The sequence below is a fragment of the Sycon ciliatum genome, chromosome 10, assembly GCF_964019385.1.
Source record: "Sycon ciliatum chromosome 10, ocSycCili1.1, whole genome shotgun sequence".
In the NCBI taxonomy this organism is placed as follows: domain Eukaryota; kingdom Metazoa; phylum Porifera; class Calcarea; order Leucosolenida; family Sycettidae; genus Sycon; species Sycon ciliatum.
In genome coordinates this window covers 18,547,524-18,562,711 of record NC_088652.1, presented here as the reverse complement: position 1 = coordinate 18,562,711, position 15,188 = coordinate 18,547,524, and the positions used below count along the sequence as shown (strand labels likewise).

Here is a 15,188-nt window from a genome sequence, read left to right as displayed (position 1 = left end):
ATCACTAACCAGCGTGGTGAACAAGAGTAAGAGACCCCCCCCTCCCTCTCTCTGATGCTGTGACATTAACTTGGGAACATCTTCCCATGCCAAACCCAGGTACGTGACAAGTCACCAAACTGTGGAGAACAAATCTATCTTTGAAAGTTGATATTCAACTATCTGAGAAGAATACATGTCAAAGTGAGAGCAAGGAGAAAAAAGAGGAAAGGAAGGCTATATCGGGGGTCCTCAACTGAACCAGTCATGAAACTACAACACGAAACACAAAATCCAAGAATGACTAGCGAGCAACGGAAACGTTATCGACGAAGTTTTGCTCTGTGTCCCAGCGACACCAGGTGGTTCATCCGACGATCGAATACTCATCTGATTGTCTTCTGACCATCTACTAGTTCTTCACGACGGACTGGGAAGGAGCGGGCAGGAGAGAGAGAGAGACAGAGAGAGAGACTGAGAGAGAGAGACAGAGAGAGACAGAGAGAGAGAGAGAGACAGAGAGAGATAGAGAGAGAGATAGAGAGAGAGAGCGAGAGAGAGACAGAGAGAGACAGAGAGAGACAGAGAGATAGAGCCAGTTCTCATACATAATAGTTCCAGGTCTCTCCAATCACGGAATCCCTCCTGCTAGTGCCTCCTAGTTTTTAAGTGGCCTGCACAGAAAATAAAGACCTAGGTAAAGATATACATGTACCGGTACATGTAGTAACTGACAGGGATTGCATGTAGGGGTACTTAATAGACGTGTCCATACTCTCATGGTTATTGTCAGTACTGGAGCACTTGCCGAGATGTGTTCGCCAACCGGATACAGTACGCACTTCTAGGTGGTTGGCTATAAACACCCTGCAATCGCCACGCAAAGTGGTCACTGGCTACCCCAGCCATGTATTGCTTTGAATAAAATAAAATAAATAAATAAATAAAATAGTTTGTCACTTCGACGTACATGTACCTATAAGTGGTATAAGTACAAGTGATACCGTACACTGGCCTACAGGTAGTTACCCACAAAGACACAAGCTTTCCAACTTTCTTTGGCCGTTGGAAAGCGCACCTTCTCGTGTTTTATTTTGCAAAGCAAAGACTACATTGTAGTCTGAAAAAAAAGCTCCATGCAAAATATGCAAGTGTGACGTGCCCATCATTCGTACCCACATTGGGGTGGCCATGCATGCAGATTGTGCGAGCCACGCACCCACATGGACAATGTAGATGTACTTGTAGTACATAATGCACAGCAATGCAAACGAAATTTGGCAGCGGAAGAAAGACATGCCCACTGAGTATGGCTCATTAAGAGCCATACTAATATTAAGAGCCATACTCATTTTCTCGCTGGCATTTGGAAAGTACCCGTAAGAGGGCCCCAAACGATCCAGGGCAGACCTGAAACCGTGGACCGTCGTCAAACGTCCGCCGGGCTCGCCATCGCTCGGATACCAACACTGCCGCACTGATGGATGACCGCGCTGCAACTCCGAAATCAACGGGTTGATTGCCAGATCAACCTACACCATGGCAAGAGGGTCCCGTGAGTGACAAGTGGCCTCTCGTGAGAGGATCGACTCACAGCCCTGTAGGCGGTAGGAACAGCGGAGTGGGGGCACCATACGTGTTTCGAGCGCCATGGGTGTGCACTGTCCAATGCAATCTATCCGTCTCTGATGGCCAGAAACTTGGACGCCCTCACTCGAATGACGAAAGCTGAAATCCGTGCCTTCTTTGGCTTTCCGCCGTGGACTTCCACTGCAGCCGGCTCTTCGAGAGACTCTGTTTTCCTACCCTCGAGGACGGCCTGGCAGCGAAAATCCTAATATTCGTTCGCCGCTGCATTCATGGCCGTTCAAGTGTCCTGTTTAGGTATTACTACGCCAGAACACAGAGAGATCGCACCCGTGGAGCTGACCAAAACCTATAGCAGGTACCCTTCTGGCCCGGTCCTTCTGGTCGACGTACGATCCCGTTCATTGGTGCCATTCTCTGGAACAGGACACCGCCCATGGGCCATGATGCGCTGTGAGCCTTGTCACGCCCATTTCTGTGCTCTCTTGAAAGCGTCCAAGTATTCAAAATAGAACACTTTTTTATCTGGTCACCAATGGTCAATCCTTCGGTCAGTTACGTTTTCGGTTTTCAACAGGGTTCTTTTTCCCGCAGGTCTATCTCTACATGACTGTAGGCAGAGGCCAGAACAACGGGCTGGATTTGACGGTACTGCCCTCGTACTCGTGCAGGAACCTGCACATCAACTGTAAGTAGTCCGTAGTACTGATTGGATTTTCCGATTTTATTTGATTCCATTTTTCCTACATGTATTTACTTGACCACTGGCACAAGAGCCGAAAACGACCCCATTAGCCGCATCCATGTACCCCTTGTGCCTGGCCACAAGTTCCCAGTTGACTGTGGGTAGCAGCAGCACGGCTGGAAAAAAACCCACCGTTAGGCGCTGCATCTGCCGCTAGGGTTTATCGGGTGTTAGCGGCCGTCGTGAGTTCCCTTCGGGAACGGACACGATAATTTACTTTTTTATTTTATTTACTTGACTGGATTTGTCACCAACTCACCATTGCCTTCTTTGCTTGCGATTTTCAAGTTCTTCATTCCGACACCCGGTTTGTTTTCAAATAAGGGCGAAGTTTATTATTCTTTTATTCCACGATGGCGTGACGCCAATAAGGATGATTAATAAGTGCGATAGAACTGGTACTAGCCAGAAACAGCTAGATGGAAATTAACCGGGAGGCAAGAAGCAATGGATCATGAAAAACAAGCGGGGGCAATAACGTTAGCAGGGTGGAGCGAGATAGTTTAGTACACGTTCGAGATATCAGAAACCAGGGGGATGCGCGGAGCAGGAGCAGGTACTGCTCAAAAGAAGACTGGATGCATTGTTTCGGAAAGAATTTCTACGAGGTTGGGTTGTGATGTCGATAGGGAGTGAGTTGTAGAGGGTGAGGGCACTGTTGATGGGGGAATCTCGGTGCCTGTTAGTGTGTGCGTGTCCGATGGAGTAGGTCCTTGTCTGTCGAAGGGTGTATGGTTGGTGTTGACGTTGTGGTGCAAGATGTGGTTGTTGCAGGCGTGGTGGGGAGGTTTGGTGGTGGATGTCCCATGCTAGTAGGGCTTGTTTAACAAGGAGTCGTGAGCTAAGGGTGGGGAGCTTTGCGTGATGGAGGAGGGAGCTGTGGTGAACTGGTGCAAAGAGGGGAATCCGAAGGCAGATGCGTATAGCACGGCGTTGAATTCTCTCCAGTGTGTCCCGCTGTTGCTGTGTGGTGTTGGAGAGGGCAAGGCTGCCATATTCGAGAACGGGTCGGATGTAGGTTGTGTATATTAACAATAGGCTGGAAGCGTTCATTGTGCCACGTGTCTTGTGGAGTTGGTGTGGTAGTTTTTTGGCTTTGTTGGTGGTTTCTATGATGTGTTGGGTCCATCGCAAATCGTCTTGGAGTGTAACACCAAGGTGCCTATGTTGGTGGACCTGCTGCAGCCGAGTCGAGTGGAGCGTGATGTGGATGGTGTGTTGGGGTTGGAAGGAAAGGACGACGGTTTTCGTGGTGTTGACGAGGAGATGCCAATCCTTCAACCATCGTCCTGCTGCGTCCACGGCACGTTGGAGGAATGCAGCTGACAAATCCCTTGTGTAATGCGTCGCGATGAGTGCCGTGTCATCGGCGAACTGGCTGCATTTAGTGTGAGAGTTTGTACATGCTGGGGGGAGGTCGATCGTGTACACCAGGAAAAGAAGAGGCCCCAGGACAGAGCCCTGGGGTACTCCAGCTGGAATGGATTTCCATGATGACAAAGCGGAGCCAACCTTGACGCGTTGTCGGCGGCGAGTCAGGTAGCTTGGGAGCCAGGTAAGGGCAATGCCATGGACACCAAGGTGCTCGAGTTTGGCCAGGAGGCCAGCATGCCAGACTCGGTCAAAAGCCTTTGATAAGTCAAAGAAGCATGCTGACACTGCCTGACCGGAATCTCGGCTGGCGGAAATCTCATGCACTAGGCGGGAGAGCTGTAGTTCAGTACTATCCTTAGATCGAAATCCAGATTGGTCGGCCGGTAGGTGGGGCTCAATGTGGGTGTAGAGGCGTTGGTGAACAATCCTCTCCTGAACCTTGCTGACAACGCTTAGGAGCGAGATTGGCCTATAATTGGTGACCTCTGCACGAGAGGCTTTCTTGTGTAGAGGACTGATAGTGGCGTCGCGCCAGTCCTGTGGCTGCTCGCCTCGCGAGAAGGACTCGTTGAAAAGTGTTGCGAGGGAGCACGATATTTCGTCTGCAGTGATCTTGAGCAATTTCGTCGGGATGCCACCGTACCCAGCCGACTTCCGGAAATCAAGAGCGGAAAGGAGTTTTCTGACCTCCTCCTGGGTGGTGATGATTTCCTTCAGTTCGCTTCCGATGATGCGCGACACGCCAATCTCTGGCACGGCTTCAGTTGGTCCGGAGACGGACTTCTGGCTTTCCGAAATGAAAAAATTGTGAAACGCTTCCGCCTTTTCTCCATCTGATCTAGCCACTGTTTCGTTCGCTGAAATAGGTGGAAGCTCCTTTTTTGGGGACGACCGCAGTGATTTCATTAACTTGTACAGGTTTCGCTGCGGGACACCAGTTACGTCGCCTTGCGCGGTAGTGGATACGAAGGCGGATTTAGCTTCTCTCAGTAGTGTTGTGGTCCTATTGCGTTGAGTAACGAATGTGAGCCAGTTCTCGGCGCTGCGAGTTCTGAGATACTGACGGTAGAGCTGATGCTTGAGTTTAATGCTGCAAAGAAGCTGTTGAGTCATCCATGGTCGCCGACCTGGGCATGTCTGGTGTGTACGTCGTGGTGCGAAGTTAGTACAGTACAAGTGTGCTGTGTTGATAAGCGAGTCATGCCAATGCGACCAGAGGTCTGTCATTGATAACTGCGGGATTTCCTCAGCTGGTGGCAAAAGCTGCATTGAGCTCAGGGCTTCTTTCAGTGCGACGACGCGATCAGGGTCCCAGTTCCAGCGCCAAGCTTCGACGTTTTGCTGGGGTGTTGGTGCTTGTGGTGGGCATGCAAGGGACACATGTCCTCCGACGAGTACATGATCTGACGCTCCGACAGGGGGATACGATGTGACAGATAGGTCTTCTTCTGGTACGTTGGAGATGACAACGTCGAGGCAGGACTTCAAGTTGCCTCTGGAAATACAGGTCGGAAAAGACACGTGCTGGTTTAATCCTGCAGTGTCTAGTAGGTAGCTCAGCAGGTCGCCAGCTCTATCAGTGATATCAGTGGGAAGCCATGAGGTGTGCTTTGCGTTCATATCTCCTACCAATAGAAACGGAGAGTTCATGTTGCAGAGACCTAGACAGGGCTCCAGTTGTTGGCAGAATGTGTACGGATCTGTGTTTGGAGGACGGTAGGAGCATCCGACTGTAAGTGATACATTCGGTAGGTCAAGTTCGAGCCAGAGTGATTCGAAGTTGCTCATCGTGATGTTTGTTTTGTGTTTGTGTGGGATGGATGAGTGAACATACACAGCGACTCCTCCGCCTCTACAGTGCTGCCGATAATGCCTATAAAGGGAGTAGTCGGGGAGTTCGTATAGAGAGTCTGGCTCTAGGGGGTTTGCCCAAGTTTCACATATGGCGATGAGACTGGGTCTCTTTTCTATAGCTACCTGCGCAATTTCGTCCATTTTGTTGAACAAGCTGCGAGCGTTGAAGCTCAGGAAATTGAACTTGCTTGTCCCGCAGAAAGAGCGATCGTATGAAATATGATCTGATTGCGTAGCATTGTGGGGGAGAAAAGATTGTGCGTGAGGATTAAGCATGAGTATTGAAAGAAATGAAAGGACTAGCAAAGTAGTATAGTGACTTACTACTGGCATTGCGAGTCGATTCCTGTTGGCTTGTTCTTTTTCTTCGATTCGATGGAGAGGCCGCTAGCACCGTGATGCACTTCCTGGGGGCTGCTTTCTCTTCTTGCGATTCCGTGATCTCATGCCATTATCCTCAGGTCTGTCGGGGGTGACACTCGGGCGCAAACGCTTGGAGTTGCCCAAGTTGACTTCGCCTTCGCATGAATCTAAATTGCAGACTTGAGCCGGTGGTCGGTGTTGATGGTGGACATTTGTGGTCTGGTTTGATGCTACTGCTTGCCCCAGCGGTTCATGATCTGAGTTGTTTGGCGTAGCACCAAAGTCTTCTGGCTCGGAGGAGCTTGACTGATGGTCATCGTCTGATTCGCTATCAGATTCCTTGCCTTGTTGGTTACCTTGTCGGTTGGCAACTATGTCTGAGAGAAGTACCTCCGCTCGCTCAGACTCGGTGGAGAGAAGGCTGGTGTTGTATTTGGTTTTATGTTCGGAGGATGAGTCTACAGATCTGTTGTTGGACGAAGTCTTGGTGGTTGATTTGCTTATTTGAGTCTTTTCCGGGCAGTCCTTGGCGATGTGCCCTGGCTTGTTGCATAGCCTGCATGTGGGTGTTTGATCAGCATGGTACACGCGGAAATTGCTCTTCCCGTCCCGTGATTTCACGTACGATGGTACGGTCATATTTGTGCCAAGTTTGAAGGTGGCAAACCTCACTCCTGTCGCAATGAAAACGCCATCCCGGATTTTGAGTCTGCCATGTCGTATGGCACCCTGCACCGTACCGTACTGGGAAAGTGCAGCTTCTACGGCTCCATCACTCACCCACACAGGAATGCCATGAATATGGAGCTGGACGTTGGGGGTACCCGCCAAACATTCCGGGGAAATATGCCGTTCATTGATCACGAAGCCGTTCTTGGACACCAAAATGGCTAATGAGGATTCCGTAAAGGTTATTCTGCACTGCCCGGAGGAGCTCACCTGTACAGACAGGATCGCCTCAGCCTCGATTCCATGCTTTTCCAGGCACTGCACGTAGGCGGCCAGCTTGATATCTTTGACTGCGGGAAATACCACTGTCCGGGCCATCAGTTCTCTGGCGCTCAGTCTTCTCCACGGATCCATGGGTGCTTCCATAGCTTCACTGACTTCACCACTGCTCCCAGCGGTCCCTGGAGAGGGGGTCCCGCTAGGCAGCATGTCTAAAACAGATTTTGGGTCAGAGCTCGAAAAACCGCATCCGACTTCAAATTCAAATTCAAAAAAAAAAGGATTTGAAGTTCAGTCAGTAGTGCAGTGTCATGTAGATAGTACTAGTACTCAACACGACTGATCGCACAGCATGGGGCAGTGTTCCCAAAAATAAGTTAAAGAAAATGGACAAAACAAATTGAATACAAACAAGAACATGATAAGAGACAAACGCGTAGGAGGGAAGCGAGTAATGATAATAATCTCGCGAGTAGGCCTTGACGGATTATGCTAGCATAATTTTTCGCATAATTCCTACCAAAATCGAATAGTCGCATAATTCGAGGCAAATTGCATACGAATCGCATAAATAATTGAAATAATCCGCCTGTTCGCATCAAATTCCATACAGTTGTACATGTTCTACAAGTACAAGCAGATGCACCAGGAAGTCGTAGGTTTACGACTTCCTTGATAACATGTCCAGTCAACTATAATCAGGGACGGTCGTAGCTAGGTCGGACGCCGGACGGTGCGTTAACCCCGTTGAACTTTTGCTACTACAGTACAACGCCCTCTACAAAATAATTCCCCTGTTATTTTGCACAGAACCATCATATAAATTAGCAGCATATGTGAGCATAATGCGGCATAATAATTATGATAACTTTTACCATAATATAGCATAATTATGCAATTTTTTCAGTAATGCGAAAAGCATAATTTCACGAAGATATTAGCATAATCTGTCAAGGCCTACTCGCGAGATGTGGGCTTCCGACGCTGCCAGAGTGTGGGATACCTCATTGGCAGCAGCACCATACATGTACCTAACACTAGAGCCATGCAAACAAGCAATGCAAAAACGCAGCAGAGCAAACGAAATCCTGCACGGAATGAAAGCCATGGCATGGCTGTAAGGCTCCGACTGTTTTTCTGACCGCAGGCCAGCAATATGCTTGTCCAAAGCAGCCGCCGCACAACTGAAGCCTCTGGATGGGGACATCACCTCCGGAACAAATGACGCCTGATCGATATGGTCCTCACGCGCTCTCCATAACGCCTTTTCTTTTCATTGTCATGATTTCGATAGACAGTGGAAAGAGGTGCAGCACAGTTTGACAACGCATGCGGGTTAAATACCCCAGGCCCTACACCAATACCCGTACATCAATTTAGGTGCGCTGAAAACGGCTGCCCCACAATCCACTGACACTGATTATCTAAGCGAGCGTGGTCGTCAGTTGTCGCGGAGTGATGCTGAAACCGCTCCTCAGACAGTGGCTGGAGCGACAGCTCAACGAACACATTATGTGCAACTTGCCTCAACATGTCTGCAGTGACATCTCGGATTTCATTTATTTAATATGTGGGATAGAGGGGAAGCCTCTGTACGGACATGATAAGGCATGGCAGATTGTGAACTCTGTGCCACGCACACATGAGGCTGGAAATCTTGGTGGTACACACCCGTAGCAAAGGCATACTGATAGGGCTAAGGCCAATGCTCCCTTCTCCCGAACCAACCCGCTAGAGTGCCCACCTCTGCCAGGATAACAGTTGACACAACATCTCCCCAGCCTGCGCAAATGAACAAGATTTGCACGTAGACCGGTCTACAGGTGGATTTGTTGCACGAACAGCAAGGGCTCAGAACGCAAGAAGAATATACGGGACCCATGCGCACTGGCAGTACAATGTACAGTAGTAGATCTACGGTAACACACGGAATCCAGGTCACCAAGATCTTAAGGTGGCTCGCGCCTATTTCTAAACTCGTCTTCTGCGCAGGTTCTCGCGCATCCTACGTTCGAGAAAAGTGCATGCGGAGTTGGAGTAGCGAGCTTGTAGCGCACTCCAGTTTCGAAGGGTCCAGCTCGAGCATATGGCCTGAGTACGAAACTCTCGTACTCGAGTCTAGAGTGTGAGCTTTTTTCTTCTTTTTTTTCACTCCTTCACTTGGCTACTTTTTTTGAGGTGCATTTTTTACTTGTGGAAATTGTCACCTGTCAGAGAAGTTTTGGGATGTCCCTTCCAGCAGGCACTGCCCATGCCCATGGTCGGCTTCGGAAAAAGAGTAGAATAAAGGCGTTGGAGTCTATGTGGATGTCTTGGAAGGAATGGGGGACGGCACAGACGGGTACGTGAATGTGTAAAACCTGAGTATTTTGTATTTTCGTTGAATTGGTTCAAGTGACTTGGCAAGTCCCTTCCACAGTAGAACGCCATCCTTCACAAAATTTGTCTGACTATTTTGTCAAGAATGGCCGTTCTATAATGATCAATCGACTCTGAAGCCAGTGGATTGTGGAGGTCGCCCTTGCATATAAATTGAAATGGTCACGAACGAACGAAAGTATTTTTGATTCGAACATGTACTGGACAACGTGGTTGCATTGTGTCAGTAGAGGGTACTACTGTAGTATCTCACCATTTCTTTATGGTAATCGCTGTCCACCAAGAACTCTCCTATAGTTATTGCCACGGCTTGATCACAGCGGTACACTGAGTTTTTGTTGAGAAATTCCTTCAATTTATTGTCTTATCACTCAGTGCTCGAGCGTTTTATTTAGGATGCATTTTTTAGAGATTGATATTTACCAGTATGTGTTTCACATCACTCCTGACGAGAATAAGCAATTGAAAGCAACACTGGCTGACAGCAATCATGCTCCCCAGGCTCAAGTGTGTGTGTGTGTGTGTGTGTGTGTTACAAGGGTGTGCATGGCAATTTGGTAGAGTATGTGTGAACACAAAGTCCACTATATTCACAAACTCAAGTACATCGCAAAATTGTGCCTTCGTATAGTATATGGTGCCTTCATAACTTTGACTAGCCCTAACCTGCTGTTTGACAGGTGTGTCATTAGTGAATGTACATGTATACTGTCTCTCTTCACAACTACGTGCATGTAACACAATATTTACAGTGCACTTGCAGTGTATATAGCTAGATCAATGTACAGTAATCAGTAAATTGTGGCTGCCTCTGTCACATTGTCATATTCACGCGACGTACATTCTAAATCATCGAAAATGCCCAAACCTATTTCTACGTGTGCAGAAGAAGATTGAACACATTCTTTCCTTGCATCTGCGCCTTGATCCTTGAAGGATGACGGTGTTCCTACGGATGCGGAAAACTCGGCCTCTAGCCGAGTCTGACGCGAACCGTGAATTTTTCCCTTGACATTGGTTGATGGCATCAGTCACATCTAAGAGTGACACTCTATCTCAAACATATTTACGCAAAGAAGTAATCTTATCTTCATTGGAGCGATGGTCTGCAGGCGTGCGATCATGTGTGGGCCTTGTGTGTGTGCGTGTGTGTGTTTAGTCACTGTTTACGCGCACGTTTGTGAATGTGCGTGTGTGTGTGTGTGTCTGGCCTGGTATGGGGTTGCTCAGGATAGTTCTGCATGGTGGGTGGACGGTACTGTCTTATCTGCCATCGGTCGTTTTGCCAGCCAGGTGACAAACAAGGCACAAATGTGGCGCAGAGCGAAGTCTCCCCATCCAGGATCAGCGTGGTGCTGTGCAGTGTGGTACATGCAGAAGGTGGTTTCACTCTCGTGGTGGCTTGCGTGTGCATCATTGTTTGCCCCTGGAACCATCGAAAGTGTCCGCGCCGGCATCATCTATTCCGCTCAGCTTCCAAGCTTCTCTCTTGTGTTTGACATGCAATCGGCAATTCAAGTCAGCGCCTGGTTTCAGACGTCACACGTGCGACCGTGGCCATCGGGCAACCAAGTCTGACAGAGCGTCATAATGGTGTCCACTGTTCTCGCTGCAGCCGTCAGTTCCGTCGACAGAGTGACCTGAGTCGTCATCTCCGTTTCTGCTCCTGACAATGACTCTGGCTTCTTTCGGAATGGTGTGGCCCGTGGGCAACCATGCTACAGTGGCAGTAGTAGTAGTAGTTGTGTGTGTGTGTGTGTGTGTGTGTGTGTGTGTGTGTGTGTGTGTGTGTGTGTGTGTGTGTGTGTGTGTGTCTGAATAGTGGCGGACAATTCTTCAGTCTTGCAAGCTGTTGAATGGTGCAATCCCAGCACAAGCTGCTATGGCTTCTGCTGTAGCATTGCTATCATCACCTCCGGCGATGGGCGTCCAATGGTGTGTGTCTGGAGCGCCATGGGGTGGCGTGCTCTTTCTCTCTCTCTCTGCTGCCCCTCCGGGGCCCACGTGACCCTAGTGGTAGTGGCTCGACAGGACAGGTGTGTGTGTGTGTGTGTGTGTGTTTGCACGCATGTGTGTGTGTGTGTGTGTGTGTGTGTGTTTGCACGCATGTGTGTGTGTGTGTGCACGTGTATGTGTGTGTGTGTGTGTGTGTGTGTGTGTGTGTGTGTGTGTGTGTGTGTGTGTGTGTGTGTGTGTGTGTGTGTATGGTATGTGGGTGGTATGTGTATGGTATGTGTGTGTGTGTACACGTGTGTCAATGTGTATTGCAGGGTTGGGGTGGGGGCTAGTAGAGAAGAGTAGATGTATATGGACATGTACATGAGATATGTAGGTGTGCATGTACATGCACCAAAGCAAACTTATCAAAAAGGCATTCTGCGCCTATATGGCGAAATTGAGCATTGAAGCATATGTTTTTTATTTTCTCATTGGCATGTACACATTTAGTCCATTCAATAACCAAAAAATGAGGAAGATTGTAAATCAGGTTCTTGATTAAATACCCGTCCGCTATACATCACAAATCCTGTACAAATTTGACAATTTAGTGAAATTGTCATCGCCTATATCTCAAAAGTTAGCATTGAGACCCCGTTTTTTTAACTCGCCATTTGCATACACTACCTAAGAGCAACCACCCACCAAATTTTCAGAGCAATCGTTAATTTTTTTGAAATAGGCGTGAGCCACCTTAAGACTAAGAGCCCGAGGCCATGCGCGCAGAAACGACACACGCGCTACACCTGGTACCTGTGCGACCGACTGAAACGACGGGCCCAATGAGGAAGAAACCAGCTGGGTGATGGAACGGCGGACTGAGGAGCCCAATTGGAGTGAAAACTATTGCAACCGCCTCCAAATGCCTCTAGGAACGTAATGACTCTCCTGGGATAGCTCGAGTCAACAGTCACGATCACAGAAACAATGAAATTAATAGTTTAATTTTAAATCTCAGTCTGTCTGTACTACTACTAGTACTAGTACTACATCATGACATTTGTACTACAGACTGTGCTGGCAACTGAAATCCGACCCCCTGAGCGGTGCGCTCAGCTGATCAGGGGTTGGATTTCAGTTGCCAGCACTGTACATGTACTACTTCTACTGGAACTAAGACTATTACTAGTAATAGTATTATTAGTTAGAAGTAGACACTTGGACATCAGTGCCGTCAGTACACACAGTAGTACAGTGAGGTCAGCTCAGTACGACAGTAGTGCTGTGTAGACTGTTGACAGTGCAGTGCTGTGTGGACTGTTGACAGTGAGTGCAGTGTCGACTGCAGTCTAGTGCATGCAGTACATGGTATACACTCCACAGCATACAGTCAGTTCTTGTTCTGGACTTCACCAGCTGTACTGGCTGGCCTGCGGAAGGACAAAATCTAGAAAATACACAGTGGCAAACACCGGCTACAGGTACAAGTAACAAAGACATTAAGTAGTTGCGACATCTGGCTCAGGTGAAGATACAATCATAAGTGAGCGTGAATGCTATTTCTGACATCCGACAGGTACGAGTCGTGCCTGTGTTTATTTTATTTTATTATATTAAAACACTGAATAGTCTAGTGCTGATGGCAAGGTGGAGAACGGGATATTAGCAAACCCCAAAGGACGCCATCAAGCAAATCATGATATGAGTGAGGAGACTGTCCTGACCGTCTCCAACGCTACGGATTGCAATGTATCGATGCAAGCAGATCAGAAAGCAAAGCTGCCAGAGTCGGATCTCTCTGACGCTCCCACACCTCGAAAGCAGCGTGAGGTTTATGATGGCGTTGGAGCCAAAGCCAATACTCGTTCGCCAGTCCACTGCAACATCATCCTGCTGCTCGTCGCGATCAACAACACGATCGTGTGGACGGCTATTGGCTTGATGATGCCATTCTTTGGTCGGGAAGCGCTGAACAAAGTACCTAGTGCGAGTTTTGCAAATCATTTCGCCATTGGTCTGATAATCAGCATAGCAACACTTGTGGAATTTCTCGCTGCTCCAATCTTCGCCAAGGACATTGTGAATGTTGGAAGTAAGTTGATGTTAGTTATGAGTACATTCGAGATCAGTGCTATGATATTTCTGTTTAGTTTTGTCGGTAAAATCGAGTCGTGGAGTATCTTCCTGGCAATGTGCCTCTCTATCCGCTTAGTGCAAGGCATTTCAACAGCAGCAAACTTTGTTTCTTCATTTTCCCTACTGGTCGGTGCCTTCCCGGAGTCGAACGGATTAGTGAATGGAGTGTTGAGGTGTGCTAATGGAGTAGGTTATGCTATAGGTCCGGCATTAGGCGGAGTTCTGTATGACGTGGGTGGATTTGCTCTTCCTTTCTACGTCGTCAGTGGTGTTCTTGGAATCAACCTTGTTCTTCTCGTCATGTTCCTGCCGTCCATTGAAACGGAGTTGTCTTCAGTCAAGCTGAAGAGCAACATTAGTTATTGTCGGCTGCTTTCTATACCCTGGGTGTGGATGGTGCTCATCAGCATATTCATTGGCGTGTTAATCATGGGATTCACAGAGCCAGTTCTCGCCGTGTACCTGAAGCATGCATTCAACCTACCGACTCTATATGCTGGAATTGCTTATGCTATCCAGAGTGTTACGTTCAGTGGGGCCACTCTGCCCATAGGCTATTGGGTCGATCGCTCGCTTAACCCCAGGCTCATGCAAGCCGTTGGTCTCTTCATATGTGGAATAGGCTGTCAGCTAGTTGGCCCTGCTCCTTTTCTACCCCTGCCAAAGTCAGTGGCTTTCACCTACCTAGCTATGGTGCTGTTTGGCATGGGATGGGGCTTTACCGCTGTGTCGTCAGTACCTGATATTCTCAGAACTCTGGATGCTCATGGCTTGGGCAGTCCGGGGGAGATGCGCGCTGCAGCTGCTGGCCTCTTCCAAGCAGCAGCCTCTCTTGGCTATGGTGTTGGGCCAATGCTGGGCAGCACAGTAACGGCAGCCGTTGGGTTTGAGTATGGCACCTCGATGTTGGGTGCAGTGTATTTGCTCTGGACTGTGCTCTTCTCCATTGCTGCAGCCAGCAGTGACAAACTGCTCATTGTACAGCTTGAGAATCTCGTGAAAGGTCATTCTTAAACCATTAATTTCATTGCCAGAAAACGTTATTTATTTTCCACTTCGGAGTTTTTTTGGAGCCAGGTGTCAGGTCGTTGAATGTCTCAATATCGCTGTCAGTTTAATGCCTTGTTGTCATACTACCTGACTGTATAACATATCGTTACCTTAGCGAACTGTTAGTCATAACTCCTATCTTATTGGTCGTTTCTTCTCACTTAATACTATTGGCTCAACATCCGATTGATAATTTATTTTCATCACATTTTTTCGCTTTAAACACTTCTCGCGTACTTCAGTAACAAATTCACATGCATGACTTCACATCTGCCTTATTTCGTATCTAGATTTACCCAATCTCGGTCTCTCCCGACATTTCTCGATATGAGTTAACTCAACTGAGTGTGACCTGGTCACTAACACCACAGTTTGAAACTAAAACCGGGCAACTTGGGAACAAGGGGCCAACACAGAAGAGTGGCTCAGCTCCATCGACTACGTGCCTCAGAACAAACTGCAGCATACCAGCTTCCTTCCACAAACATCACTTGAGTGAACAATCCACACTGATGATCAGTTTGGTTCTACACAATTATTTTTGCTTTCATATAATTATTTTAGAAAGGAAAAGGACATATTGATACGAGTCAAGAGTAACTCTCCATCACTATAACCAGATACTATTACACAGTCAGAAATTGCAACAACTAGGCGCAAAACTGACAGAGTACTGAGACATTCGACGTCCTGACACCTGGCTTCAACACATCTCCGTAGCGCTAACCGACAGCCTTCTAACTTGGTGTGAGGACGTCGAATGTCTCAGTACTCTGTCAGTGTTGCGCCTAGTTGTTGCATTTTCTGACTGTATATAGTATCTGGTTACAGTGAG

General features: G+C 48.1%; 1 protein-coding gene across 1 annotated transcript; it reads left to right on the top strand.

Annotated features, from left to right (window-relative positions):
- The first annotated feature begins 12,662 nt into the window (after positions 1–12,662).
- LOC135825681 (MFS-type transporter SLC18B1-like) lies at positions 12,663–14,615 on the top strand. Its single transcript, XM_065338301.1, has one exon. It carries the CDS (start codon positions 12,869–12,871, stop codon positions 14,315–14,317), a length of 1,449 nt encoding a protein of 482 aa, XP_065194373.1. The 5' UTR covers positions 12,663–12,868; the 3' UTR covers positions 14,318–14,615.
- Positions 14,616–15,188: the final 573 nt, after the last annotated feature.

Bases quoted from the DNA above. Each gene is read 5' to 3' on its own strand.
- LOC135825681 (XM_065338301.1), top strand. From the start codon at position 12,869: ATGAGTGAGGAGACTGTCCTGACCGTCTCCAACGCTACGGATTGCAAT.